The sequence below is a fragment of the Suncus etruscus genome, chromosome 3 (genome assembly GCF_024139225.1).
Source record: "Suncus etruscus isolate mSunEtr1 chromosome 3, mSunEtr1.pri.cur, whole genome shotgun sequence".
Classification (NCBI taxonomy): Eukaryota; Metazoa; Chordata; class Mammalia; order Eulipotyphla; family Soricidae; genus Suncus; species Suncus etruscus.
Window position 1 is genome coordinate 151,024,796 of NC_064850.1, and position 14,410 is coordinate 151,039,205.

At 40.9% G+C, this 14,410-nt stretch overlaps 1 protein-coding gene across 1 annotated transcript in view; it reads left to right on the forward strand.

Moving 5' to 3' along the window:
• Positions 1–14,410, forward strand: part of SHC3 (SHC adaptor protein 3) — a 168,558-nt gene that overhangs the window by 106,426 nt on the left and 47,722 nt on the right. The window contains exons 5-7 of the mRNA XM_049769558.1: positions 2,315–2,368; positions 8,422–8,473; positions 11,863–11,989. Of these exons, the coding sequence (XP_049625515.1) occupies positions 2,315–2,368; positions 8,422–8,473; positions 11,863–11,989 (233 nt within the window). The remainder of the gene's footprint in view (positions 1–2,314; positions 2,369–8,421; positions 8,474–11,862; positions 11,990–14,410) is intronic.

Sequence of the window (14,410 nt, forward strand, 5' to 3'; positions counted from 1 at the left end):
TGTGGTAAGCCCAGATAAACTTTCTGAGAGTGAGAGGCATGTTGAAGTCCTGTTAGGCTGATTGTTTCCCCCGCTTTGTCTTTGATTTCTCTGACGGTTAATTCCTCCATTGGGAAAGACAGAAATCTGCATAACTGTACTAAATAGTTACAGGGTAAATCTGAAGGCCAAAGAAGAAAAATGCTTGTGACTTTCAAGAAAGGCTCAACTGGGGCCCCCATGACCAGTGCTGTGAGCTGGGAGTTAAACACATCTTATAGCCAAAGTGGTACACAGACCTGGAAGCGACACATGTCCTGACTCCCACAGCTGTCACAGTGCATATTTACATTTGTTGATTTTCATTTTCTCCAGCAAGCAGGCAGCACTCCTGCTTTACTTATTCCTCCTCCCACACCCTGAAATGTTAAAATAAAGTCTAAATCCAGAGAAGACACAGAAGACAATGCTGAGCACTCCGTGGGCTGTGTTTTGACGGGACATTATTTCATACTCCATTTCTTTGTCTTAGCTGACCTACAAAACATTCCTTGTTTTTTTTTTTTTTTTTTCACACAGGCCCCTGTAATGAGTGCTTACCCATCACTCTAATTTTGTTTTCTGGTTCTGTATTCCTTTTATTTTTAGGAGTACTTAGGCCATGGCTCTCAGTTATGTAGGACTTTTATCTTCTACCTTACTTATTACCTTAAAACCCTTGAACTACACACCAGAACAGAAAAGAAGGTTTCAGGCTGGGGTGGGTGCACCCACATCTCATTACCCAGTTCCTGTGTAGGTGGATAGAGTGGGTACCAGACTTAGAAATCTTGGAGTCACCCAGTTGAAAAATATTAGCCAGGAGCCTTAATTAGGGTGACTTGGATCGGCTATAGCTAAGTAGGGAGCTCCTTGAATGGACAACCCCTTCCCAACACAGAGGGGGAAGAGAGAAGTGCAATGTCTGCTCCCTAAATAAAGCTTTCACAGAGAAGAAACAAGATGGACTTTCAGAAATAATTCTGGTTTAAATTATCTTCCCCCCTTCCAATTCCCACAATAGCCCAGAGGATAGCAAACCATAAGACATTAATGGTGGTGGGAAATATAGATTTTATCCTCTCTCCCAAACTACTGTTTACTTCATTTTCATCTATCCAGTTTTAGCTCCGCCTTTGAAGAAAAAAATTAACAAACAATAATAAAATAAAGACAAAAACTCTTTAAAGTCACAGATCATCATCATCATTTGGGGACTATGATGTCCTGATTGTGTTCCAATGAAGAGCAACTGGCCATTGAATTTATTCACTTGGGTATTGGCTCAGAAGAAGTCTTACTGTTTTTATTCATTTATATGCTCATATCTTTCTGGCTTCTGCATAGTTTTGCAGGTGCCAACAGCTGAAGTAGGCATTTAAAAATTCCATAGTTTATCTTGTAATTCATTTAGAATTTGGCTTCACATTTTTTAAGAGTTTTGCTGGAAAAATCCCTGAAATAATCAGATTCTAGCACCAATTCCTGCTGGGGTCTGTGGGGGCTGCCACAGATAAACCTGGTTATGTTGAGATGGAGATGGGAGCACTGCTTCCACCCCCGGAAATTTACTTCAATGTCATTACATTGTCTTTAAAATGATAAAAATAGCAGAAGACTTATGTGGCTTTTTAAATTTAGGGCAGCTTCTAATTTACTCAGTGTCTATTAAATTCCACTGTATGCTGCAGCTCAATGCTAATGGAAATTTTTCCTTTTAAAAATTAACTTGGAATGTCCTCTCTGGTTCTTAAATTGATAAATTGCAAGAGGACCTGAGATGGCACCAGTTTTAAGTCTTAAATGCAGGCCTTTATTTTATATGTCCTTGCTCCAAATAGAGTGTTATTGGGATACAGACACACTTCTCCCACTCTTCCTTAGGGTCTTATGTAGATGACACATGTTTTTGGAAGCAGAAATGACACATTTGAGTTGTTCTGGTTTTTTCCTTCTTAGAAGACACAGTCATTAAAGACTCATATTTAGTCATGACACTTCCCAGCACTAGTTGGTACTTTGAGTGACTCACCTTCTGAACCTCAAGCTCTTCTTCATCTTTTATATATCCCTTTTTCACATGGGATCATGATCATTCCCACATCTCAGGTACCTGTGAAACCCAAATGGGTTAATTTTTGCAAAGCAGATAGTTGAGTACCTGACACATTGTGGACATTTGCTAAAGGTTATCTGTCATTTGTATAATCATTATTTTCATGTGGGTAACAATTCTTCCAATTTGCAGTCCTTGTTGAATATAACGACATATCTCCTTTCTTGTTTTGGATCATAGATCATAGCGAATCACCATATGCAATCCATATCCTTCGCATCTGGTGGAGACCCGGTAAGTTCTCAGAGTTGCTTTCTCTTGCTCTGCTTGAAAATTTCTGAGATGGGGCCCACTTTTCAAAAAGTACTCCTGAGGTACTTTCTGGAAAGTTAACCATACTGCTGACTCTTTCTCCTCCTGATTTCAGAAGTAATCTTTGACTATATTTGGGGGAAGGGGGTTCGGCCACACCCAGTGATGCTCAGGGGTTACTTCCGGCTATGTGCTCAGAAATTGCTCCTAGCTTGGGGGACCATATGGGACACTGGAGGATTGAACCTCAGTCCATCCTAGGCTAGCGCCAGCAAAGCAGATGCCTTACCACTTTACGTCACCACTCTGGTCCCTGACTAGTATTTTTAAATGGGTGATCCAAGATGAGAAACTCTCACGTACTCATTTAAATTAGCCAAGACCTTTCCACCATCCCTGAAGTGTAAACAATGGAACACCACCTTAATTTTCCACACTTGATATGAATTCTCTTCTTATAAATCTGCCCTTTTCCCCTCTTACTCTCTTACTCTGTTTTTGTGTTTAAGTCTGCTCAAAGGTCAAGAACTTAGTCTTATTTGTTTTGCACATTTTCTCTTCAAATTGTATTCTGTATTGTTTTACTGGACCACAGCAGCTCCCTTTTTTTTTTTTTTTTAATCAGGGAAGGAACTGCAGAGAGAGTACATGGAAAATAAGGGAAATATTTCAGTAGATGACTGACTAATTAATGAAAGGAGTTGCTTTTCATATCTGGATGGTAAAGCTACAATATGATGTCAGGTTACAGTTTCAAAGTCTTCCATTGATACCTCCTCTCAGAATCCATTCTTTCTCCCCAGGCCCATGCTCACACTAGCTGTTGACATTGTAGACTTTGGAAGGAACCTAGTCAGGAAGCCAGTCACTAAGGATTAAGTTTCAAAAGACATCAGGAGGGACCAGAATGATAATACAGTGGGCAGTAATAGTACAACGTTATAGTTTGCCTTGTATGTGGCCAACCTGGATTCAATGCTTGGCATTCCATTTGGTCCCTGAGCCTGCCTGAAGTGATTCCTAAATGCAGAGCCAGGAATAAACTCTAAGCACTGCTGGATGGGATCATCACCCCAAAATTCCGAGTCATCAGAAAAAAATTGAAATCTTGTCTCTTTAGCAATGAATGGGAGAAAAGACTGTCTCTCTGTCTGTCTCTGTCTCTCTGTCTCTGTCTCTGTCTCTGTCTCTGTCTCTCTCTCTCTCTTTCTCTCACACACACACACACACAGAAGAGTTGTCATATTATATTTCATTGGCTTGTGTAAAGTTTTCTCTAGTCTATGGAAACATTGAAATATTAATGCAAGAGAGTAGTTTTTCTTGGAGCTAAATTTATTTAAAAAATTTCTCACATTGGTGATGGGAATGTTGCACTGGTGATGGGTGGTGTTGTTTACATGACTGAAACCCAAACACAATCATGTATGTAATCAAGGTGTTTAAATAAATTTAAAAAAATTCTCTATATTTTGCAAAGACTATTTTGGTAAGAAAAACAATTTTATGATAAATGACTAGTAACTTAAAAGTAGTACTTTGTTACTATTATTATTTTCCTACATAGGAAAGATCCACCAAGCATATTTTTAAAGATTATATTTGCTTTGGGGCCAGAGAAATAGCACAGCAGTAGGTCATTTGCCTTGCACGCAGCTGACTGGGGACGGACCTGGTTTCGATTCCTGGCATCCCATCTGGTCCCCTGAGCCTGCCAGGAGTGATTTCTGAGTGCAGGACCAGGAGTGACCCCTGAGCGCCACTGGGTATGGCCCAAAAACCAAAAATAAAAAAATTATATTTGCCATCCCCCCCCTCAAATACATGTTTCATACTTACTCCTTTTTTAATGTTCATATCTGGCTATAATTTTCAGAGCCAATTCATGTGACCAGTGTGGTGCTTGGAACTATGCATCATATCTTTGCAAGGTAACCCAGTTTAAAGCATAAAAGGAAAATATATTGTCTATGAGTAGTTTCTTTCAGGAAATTGTAGCAAATTTCATCTTTTTATTTTATAAAAATATTTTTTTATATTGGGGCCGGAGAGATAGCATGGAGGTAAGGCGTTTGCCTCTCATGCAGGAGGTCATCGGTTCGAATCCCGGCGTCCCATATATGGTCCTCCCGTGCCTGCCAGGAGCAATTTCTGAGCCTGGAGCCAGGAATAACCCCTGAGCACTGCCGGGTGTGACCCAAAAACCACAAAAAAAAAAAAAAAAAAAAATATTTTTTTATAAAAGAAAAATATATTGTCTATGAGTAGTTTCTTTCAGGAAATTGTAGCAAATTTCATCTTTTTATTTTTTTTTTGTTTTTTTGGGCCACACCCGGCAGTGCTCAGGGGTTTCTCCTGGCTGTCTGCTCAGAAATAGCTCCTGGCAGGCACGGGGGACCATATGGGACACCGGGATTCGAACCAACCACCTTTGGTCCTGGATCGGCTGCTTGCAAGGCAAACGCCGCTGTGCTATCTCTCTGGGCCCGCAAATTTCATCTTAATGATTATATTATAAGCAGAAATACAGAGATCTAAGAAGCAGGAAAGCAAATGCAAAGGTTTGTGTTGAAATGATCTCATCCAAGATGCACACAGGATGTTGAAATATTTTTCAGTTCCCCCCGACCATATCCTCATTTGCAAATGAAAGCATTCACCTATTACTCTAAGTGATAAATTACTTTTTTAGTAATTTATACCTTTCAATATTCTCCCTGATTTTTTAATACATTAACCGTCCTCATAAGGGGCAGGAAGCCTTGTTATTACTCTTCATCTTGAGTCCCAAATGATTTAATATTGCATGAATTTCAAGTTGTTTTGTAACTATTCAGTTGATAGATGTTTAAAATAGAAATGATACAATGTTCTAGTGCTTATTGTATTGCTAAGGTTATATGTCGCTGTTTTTTGTGCTTCAGTTTAACCAGTAAGAAAAATGGTATTTTGAAATACCGGGATAGACTAGAAAACACTGTCAATCCTTAAAATGATATACTGCAACTATAGCCTACTGTTATTTTTAATAGTAGAAGACTACAAATGGAAGTCAGAGTCAAGTCTTTTAGATTGAAAACAAAGATGGTTAAATATAAAATATCTCAGTAGCTTCACCATTGAAGATGATAGTGTTTGTATATGACTGTCATATAACATTATGCCAATTACATTATTTTGAACAACAATATAGTATATATCCCCATTTACCAGAAAGGGCCAATATTAACATCAAAGACTCTTCATCCCTTTTTTGACTTCAAACTGAGTTCTATTGCAGTTTTTCTAATTGGAATCAAAGTTTCAAGAGAAAAATGTCCTCTATGTCATTAATATTGACTCACATTCATCTTGTTATCTAAATAGATCCAAAATAGATGAAGTGAAGACATACACTTTTTATTGAACTGCAAAACCCATTGAAATTTGAAGGTTAAATATTGACAAAAAAACTAAGGTAGATAACATTCAAAATAACACTGCCTACTGTGTTTTATGAAATGGAATCTCTGCTCCGAGAGTAATTGTGGAACCAACCACACTTCTCTGCAGAATCTTTGGAATTTAGTATCTCTCACAATTAACAGTGTTAGTTAATTTTCTATGTATCTTTTCTATTTTAGCACACACATCAGTAATACATCATCATACACAAAAATGATATTAAATGATCTTAAGAGAAACAGTGAAGTCCAATCTGTTCTCTTCTACTTGTTTAAAAATCTGGCACCTTTAATGCTGACAACCCAATGACCAATCTTGGCACAGATATTGAGTGGCATAATGATTACTCAGATAATTCTGAAAGGTTTTTTTTGCTATACCCAGATGTTTTCAGGGTTTACTCCTTCCTCTGCCTGAGGCATCACCCCTCGTGAGGATGGAGGCACCATATCGAATGCTAGCTATGGAACCTGGATAGGGATCATGAAAGCAACCTACTCATTTGTACCCTCTCCAGCCCCTGATTCTGAAAAAATTGTTGAATTTATTTTTAAGATTATTGTGAAATTAAAAATCCAATAGTAGAAAGCAATTCTTGTGATAGCTCAGACATTGGAGAACATACCTGCCCACGCCTTTGGTTCTATGAATTTCAGTTTGAGAAGCACTGATACCCTTTAAATCCCATCAGAGGTAAACATCTAAATCCAGGAAGGGTGGCTGTGGTGACAATCTACCATTCTTACTTATGCAAATAGTTGCAGAGTCTGATCATATCTCTCTTGATGGAAATGACAAGAAGTTTAGGTCTTTGTTAGAGGTTAGAACAGTCAAGTTCTGGGGCCGGTGAGGTGGCGCTACAGGTAAGGTGTCTGCCTTGCAAGCACTAGCCAAGGAACGGACCACAGTTCGATCCCCCGGCGTCCCATATGGTCCCCCAAAGCCAGGTGCGATTTCTGAGCGCATAGCCAGGAGTAACCCCTGAGCATCAAATTGGTGTGGCCCAAAAAAACAAAAAAAAAAAGTCAAGTTCTGTTTCTACCTGAGTCCATATAAGAACATACTAATGGACATTGACTTGAGCAGAGTGGTAACTAAGATGGCTGCTTGTTGGAGAATGAATGAGGAAGCAGTACATTATGGTAGGAAAAGCCCTTCTTTCTACTGGCCTACTTGGGTCATGGAGAAGGTCAGAACAAAGACTGAAAGTACAGGCACATCATCACACATCAGCTCTCACTTGTGTTTCTTTTTCACTCTTTGACTGGAGAAGTTTATAAAACTGTGTTGAGAGAGGATAGGTCTCTTCTCAATGCACAGAGAATAGCAATGAAGGAACTCAATATAGAAGGTCTATCAGATGCTGAGCACATTGAGAGCAAATCAATGGAGCAATGACTTCATGGGAACATCTACAATTGTGGAGAAGACCCCTGCCAATGGATTCTTTGTCTTTTCTGAATGTTAGCAATGTCAGCTATGTAGAATTCTTTCTGCCTTCAAACATGAAGGAATTATTTCTCCTGGTACTCCTTTAGAAATAGATACATGTAGTTGCTGGGCCCCTGAATGGTTACGGCTTTATGTGCTGATTAGATGGGAGGCATGCAGAGAGTCTCACACTACATGAGGAAAGGTGAGACTTTTCAAAAGCGTTCACAGTTCTAATATTTTTGGTTGGAAGTGAAAGCTTTATTGCTGCAAATAATGTTCTGTACACTCATCAAAGAAAATAAGCAAGTTCAGAATTGAATCCAACCATATCACTGGGAAATGGGATGAGTGTCTACTTTTTTCCAAGCAATTATTTGTAAAAAAAAAAAAAGTTGGTGTTTTGAGTGGTGGAAGAATCAGTAAAGATGCATGGGAGAGGGGTAGCTGGGACTAGGGTCAGGGTTGCAGGGCACTGAAGGGAAAGGAGCAAGACTTTCCTCTTGAAAATCTTAAAACACCTTCAAAGGATTAAAACCACCATTTATGTTCAAAGGGAAAAAAGGTTCCGTCAAGTTTTATCTGTCCATGCGGTACATTTCTATTGACCTTTGAACATCCTGGTCTGGTTTTCTGTCAAGTAGAACCAGAGCAGCTGCTCACCTGAATTTGCTCAGAAATGCACGGTAAGAGCGTAGCTCTTGTCCTGATTCAGAAGCCCCAGTGAGGACCCAGTTTTGTTTTAAAAAGCCTTGAATTAAATGCTCAGCCCAGTTCACATGCAGACTGCAGTGAAGACAGCATGAACCACAGAGCTTGATTCAGATTAGAACCTCCAAGATAGCTTTGAAAAATCCAGGGTAGCCAGTGCTCGTACTGCTGTGATGAAATGGGGGTACTGTGAGAACTGGAAACTCTGGCTTTAAAACTCTGTAAAGCTAGATCTTTTCCACATTTTTGCTGCTTAGTGTGTCCCAGATGTGCAGCTCCTGTGTTGGCAGTCAGCAGGAGGCTCCACCTGGTCATCCCACCCTTAGTACAATGTGAGAAGCACATGGGACAGGCCGTTGAGGCAGCATTGAGTTTCTAAGTTGGCTTTTGTGATGTGTTCCTTGGCTCCTTGTGGTTAGGAATATGGACATCTCTCTTTTCTTTGACAGGATACAACAGATTATGTTGCGTATGTAGCCAAGGACCCTGTCAACCGCAGAGGTAAGTATACTGATTCCCCCTCTTCCCAAACCCCAAACTTTCTGGTCAGGTTGATTGGAGATGAGTGCTGCTCTAAGATATTCCATATTGCCTACTAGGGAAGGAGATGTTGACATTTGTGAGCTCAAACATACATCTGTGCTTTTCCTACTTCTGGTGACCCCAGACACCCTTCTACTTGTGACTGCCACATTCTTATCTCTGCCTCTGTCTTTACAACCTCTTTGTCTGCATCTTCTCTTTTGTCTCTTAGAAGTATAGTAATCATCGGATTTTAAAAAATGGAAAGAGGTGCTTTTCATTCATCAACTCTGATGATGGATGTGCCCAAGACAATTCATGCTTTTTTAATTGCTTTATTTAAGCACTGTAGCTACAAAATCATTCATTGTTGCGTTTTAGTCATACAATGTACACTTCATGTTTAGAGATTTAAAAAAAAAGTCAGTGGGGGCGGAAGCATAGTGCCTTGCAAGCTCTAACCCAGATTCAATCCTGGCATCTCATACAGTCCCTAGCACCACAAGAAGTGATTCTTGAGGACAGACCCAGGAATAGCCCTTTAGCACCACCAGGTATGACCCCATAACAAAACAAAACAAAAATTGGGGCTGGGGCCGGGAAGGTGGCGCTAGAGGTAAGGTGTCTGCCTTGCAAGCGCTAGTGTAGGATGGACCGAGGTTCAATCCCCCGGCGTCCCATATGGTCCCCCAAGCCAGGAGCGATTTCTGAGAGCTTAGCCAGGAGTAACCCCTGAGCGTCAAAGGGTGTGGCCCCAAAACAAAACAAAACAAAAACAAAAAACAACAACAAAAAAAAATTGGGGCTGGAGCGGTGGCACAGCAGTAGGGTGTTTGCCTTGCATGAGGCTGACCCCGGATGGACCGCAGTTTGCCCAAGAACCAGGTGCAATTTCTGAGTGCATAGCCAGGAGTAACCTCTGAGTGTCATTGGGTGTGGCCCCCAAAAAACAAAACAAAAAAAAATGTCAGTGTGGGGTGCTGGGAGGCAGTGCAGTGGTTAGGACACATGCTGAGAATGTATCCAATCCCAATTTAATTTCTGGCACCATGTGGTCCTTTGTGCATCACCAGTGTATCCCTGGAGGTTCCTGAGCACCCTTGAGGTAGACTGTTATATCGCCTGCACTATCAGGCTTATGCAAGCACTGCATCCTCCAGTCTTTGCATTGAGCCACTGGCCTACTTGCTTGAGAATGATTGGTGCCCCTCCCTTACAACCCACCCCAAACAAACAAAGGAAAGGAAGTGATGTTTTCAGGGCAAACAAAACATTTTGCTTCATGTATTTGGAGGATACACTTTGGATCCTACTCTCAGCTGTAATACTTGGGTACTTGGGGGCCCATGAAGTGCTGGGGACAGAACTTTTTGGGTCCTTTGAGCTACCTCCTGTCTCAAGACATTTATTTCATTTTTTTTTTCTAGAGATAGAGCTACCTATGAAGGGCTTAGGGACTTGGGGGATAATTCTGACAATACTAGGCCAGGCTCTGTGCACCTGATGGCTCAGTCCTCTGTTCCCTCAGAAGTACTCTTCATACTGAGTCTGGGAAAAGTCCCAAGACCCCACATGGCTCCCTCTGCCTGAGTGAGTGCCTCTGGCTTCTGCATCTAGAAGGCAATGCTGTGAAGGAAAAGTTGCCCAACTGCAGAGACAAAGCTAACTCTGGTCCTTCTAGGGAAGTTGCTTGTCTCCAGGAGACTTTTCACCAGGTGCTCTGCTTTTTCTGCCATAGGGACAAAGATCTTGTAAAAAGGCATGTTCTGTACTGCCATCAGTTCATTTGCTCCTTCCAATGACCTAATTTTCTTATAAAGCAGAGATGTGTTATTTGTAAGCTTCTCATGGGTTTCTCTCACTCCACCTGCTTTGTTTTGAAGGTTTCACGTGGATCACTTGGGTCGGTGAATGCTCATACCAAAAGTTACAGATTGCTTCAGTCCCCTATGATAGTGTTAAGCCCAGACCAGTAGGAGTGATTCAGCAAAAGGCAGCGGGAGCCAGGAATCCAGTAAACAGTTTCTCCAGCAATCTGACAGTGACCAACCAGCAGGAGCAATCTCCTAGTACTTCAGTTGGGGCTTTATATACCCAGGACAACTGTCCTCTAGTGGCACTTACAAGGAATGGGACACCTGGTAACTGATGTTTTCACTCTTAAAGGGACAGTAGCTCACTTATGGCTGGCCAGGGGTCATAATAGTCTGTTTCCTTATATCTTGGACTCTGCAAACCTGGATGAATGTCCTATCTTCAATTAGTAGGGCATGTGAGTGGCCACACTGGTTTATTACTATCACTTTAAATACATTTTCAAGGGCCAAGTGAGTGCAGTAGGTAAGAGCCTTGTATGCTGCTAATGTGGGTTTGATTCCCTGCACCACATATGGTCCCCCCAACACTGCCAGGAGTAATTTCTGAGTTACTTGCAGAGGCAAGAGTCACCCCTGAATATCACTGGGTGTGATAAAAAACAAACAAAAATAAATAAATTCATTTCCAAAGGTCTTTATTGATTGAGATACTTTACCCACACAATGAAATGAGTAAATTGCTTGTCCTCATTCAGTTAAACAGACCAAAAATCTTTCAACCCAAGCCAATTTAAGTCCATGGTATGAAGTTCCTAGTGTTGTACAGAAACTCATTTCTTTTACTGTATTTTTTTTGGTGGGGGGAGGGACACCCGGTGATGCTCAGGGGCTACTTTTGGCTATGTGCTCAGAAATCACTCCTGGCTTGGGGAACCATATAGGATGCCGGGGATCAAACTGTGATCTGTCCTAGGCTAGCGTGGGCAAGGTAGACGCTTTACCGCTTGTGCCACTGCTTTGGCCCTAGGAGCTCATTTCTTATGTTAAGCTTTCCTTCTAAGCTTCATTTCCCTAGTTAGCCGCATGTTGATAGTTTATAGATTAAAATAGAAGAGTTTGGGGCTGGAGAGATAGCATGGAGGTAAGGCTATCTTACATTCTGCATGCAGAAGGTTGGTGGTTCAAATCCTGGCATCCAATATGATCCCCTGAGCCTGCCAGGAGCAATTTCTGAGTGTAGAGCCAGGAGTAACCCCTGAGCACTGCCGGGTGTGACCCAAAAACCAAAATAACTAACTAACTAACTAAATAAATAAATAAAATAGAAGAGTTTGCTATTTCAACTTTTGAGATATGCAATAAGATTATGCTAGTAATTGTCATTTTGGAGACAATTGGATACTAGGAAAAGCACATTTTGGTGAAACTGGCTGTGAGTCTCTTGCTCATTGTGTTTCACCATTCTGACTAGGAGATCTCATTGTGTGGGTGGGGTGGGATCCTGCAATCCCTGATATGATTCTGATAGCCCTGTGTCCCTTGCTCTTATAGCTTGTCATATTTTGGAATGCTGTGATGGTCTGGCCCAGGATGTTATTGGTGCCATTGGAACAGCCTTTGAGCTCCGGTTTAAGCAATATTTGCAGTGTCCCTCCAAGATCCCCACACTCAATGACCGGTGAGTAGCACTGTCAGATGCTGTCAGAGGCCTATCTATGTCCTTTGAACTTTCCTCTTTGAGTCCTCCAAAGGAGAACGACCACAGCCCATCTCCCCCAGGTGTGCTCCTAACAGATACAGTGACTCATGAACTGTCCTATATGCTAATGCACCTGGGCGAGGACTCTGGAAACTGACAGATGGAAGCCGACATATGGGCAATGCTCTGAATGTTCAGAAAAACATTTTCATGAAACTATAGTGACGGTAGCGAAGGTTACAAACAGCATTGTCATACGTGTCCGTTCTGTTTCCTCTGCACCCATGTGATGTTTCCATTATTTCACCTCCTTGAGTTTGCACCATAAAGGTGTTTCAAATCCCTCGTCCTTGTCATCATGGTTAAAGTCATGACTTCCAGCCTTCATTTGTGAAACTGTACTGCAGGCAACCATCATCCTAGCAGTATTACTGGGTCTCTGTGAATTTAGAAATGAAGCTTTTCATTTATTTAATTTTAAATATTTTTTAAAAATGGAATCATCGTAAGACATACAGTTTCAAAGTTGTTCAAGATTGGGTTTCAGTCTTAACTGATTCTTATAGGAATTCTCTGTGAAGTGACAGAATGGTGACTTCACAGTTGTTTTTCTATAGTGTTCCAAAATAGTAATTATCAACAGTAGTTGTGCAAGACTGAATTTCTTCAGAAAAGAAGGAAGAAAAAAAGAATATAGAAACAAGAAATTTGTGAAAATTGCATCTCACTGTGAGCTCATTAAGTCATTGTCAGAAGGTTTACTAAGCTATGCTGCTAGTTGATCACGGTTACTTTTTTGTTTTTGAATATTGGGAGGCTTCAAACATATATTTGCATCCAAATCAGTGTGTTCTTACTGGAATGACATTCTGAAAAGACGTCTACTTATGTGGCCTTGAAGTTCAGGAATTCCAACTACTGTGGCTGCCTACTGTAGCTTTCATGGGGCTTGCTTTTGGAGGTACCTACATTCCAGAAAAATTCCTGGTGATATCAGTCCAAATACTGGCATACATGGAGTTTTGGTCAGATTGGTGTCTTTGCAGAGACCCATAGAAAGGTGGTGAAGCTGAGCCATTGATAAAACAGCAATTGTGGGTGGTGGGTGCAGCTGCCATGGCATTGGTAGGTTGGGGACTTGGCCCACTTCTCTTCTCCAAATTGCCAGCTTTTAGCTGTATGGGCAGTGAACACAAATATTTTATGACTTGGTTTACATTTTTATGAAGGTGGTCAGAGGCAGACGTGGCAACCTGTGTTCAAGTCGGATTAAATTTATTTAATAAAATATTTAGGTTCCGTTAGTGGATTTTCTTTAGACAGAAGAATTTCCTATGCAATAAAAGCATTAAGATGGAAGTCATGGGGATGGAGAGGTGGCACAGCAGTAGAGCATTTGCCTTGCATACAGCTTACCTAGGGACAGACTGCGTTTTGATCCCCTGGTGCCCTATATGGTCCCCCAAACCAGGACCAACTAAGCCAGAAGCAACCCCTAAGCGTTGCCTGGTTCCAAAAAAAAAAAAAAAAGATGGAAGTCATGTGCTTACAATTGCTCAGTAGGCTCTCCTTGAACTTGTATAGTAAAAGTTATAGTGGTGTGTTCACTATAAAACTTTTTCCCCCTTAGTTTACTTTTCATTTTAAAAGCAGCAAAACTTCTGCAGCCATCTGAGACTTTCTTAAACAAGGGGTCAGTCTATCTTTTCCCTTTATTATTATGGAAATGTCCCTCATCTCTCGAAATTGCTACCTGCCTTTAAGAAGATGTTTACTTTTTCTCATTCACTGGGAAATTTCTTTGAAGACCTTCCTTTAAGATGAAGCTCTGAGGAACTTCGTGTTCAATGAAAGGAAGTTTCTGCAGCCTATGACACGTGTGATGTGCAAAAGAGTAAGGGTTAATAAGTGAAGTGGAGCCAGAAAAGTGGCTCCAAGGGCTTTGTAAGGTCCAAGCCAATTGCCATCCTTAAGAATGGAGGCAATTATGATAGTTCTGCTCTCAAGGATCCTCAGCAAGAAAGAATTTCAAAGGCTTCCAAAGCTCACTGAACAAGCAAAAGTTTTACCTTCATTCTCATTACTGTGTAGTTGGGATCACCAGTAAGGGGAAACATTTAAAAGGGTAGATGTGTGTACCCTTGTAGGAGAATGAATAAGGAAACTTTTAAACTTTATGTATAAAGGGACATAGCCATTAAAAAGAATATGCTGGAGTATGTGTACTCTCAGAACAAAACTCAAACATTTTAAATGGAGCGAAAATATAAACTACTTATAGAAATTTAAAAAATATATAAACAAGGGCCAGAGTGGTGACACAAGTGGTAAGGCATCTGCTTTGCCCAAGCTAAACTAGGACTGTCCGCGGTTCAATCCCCCTGTGTCTCATATGGTCTC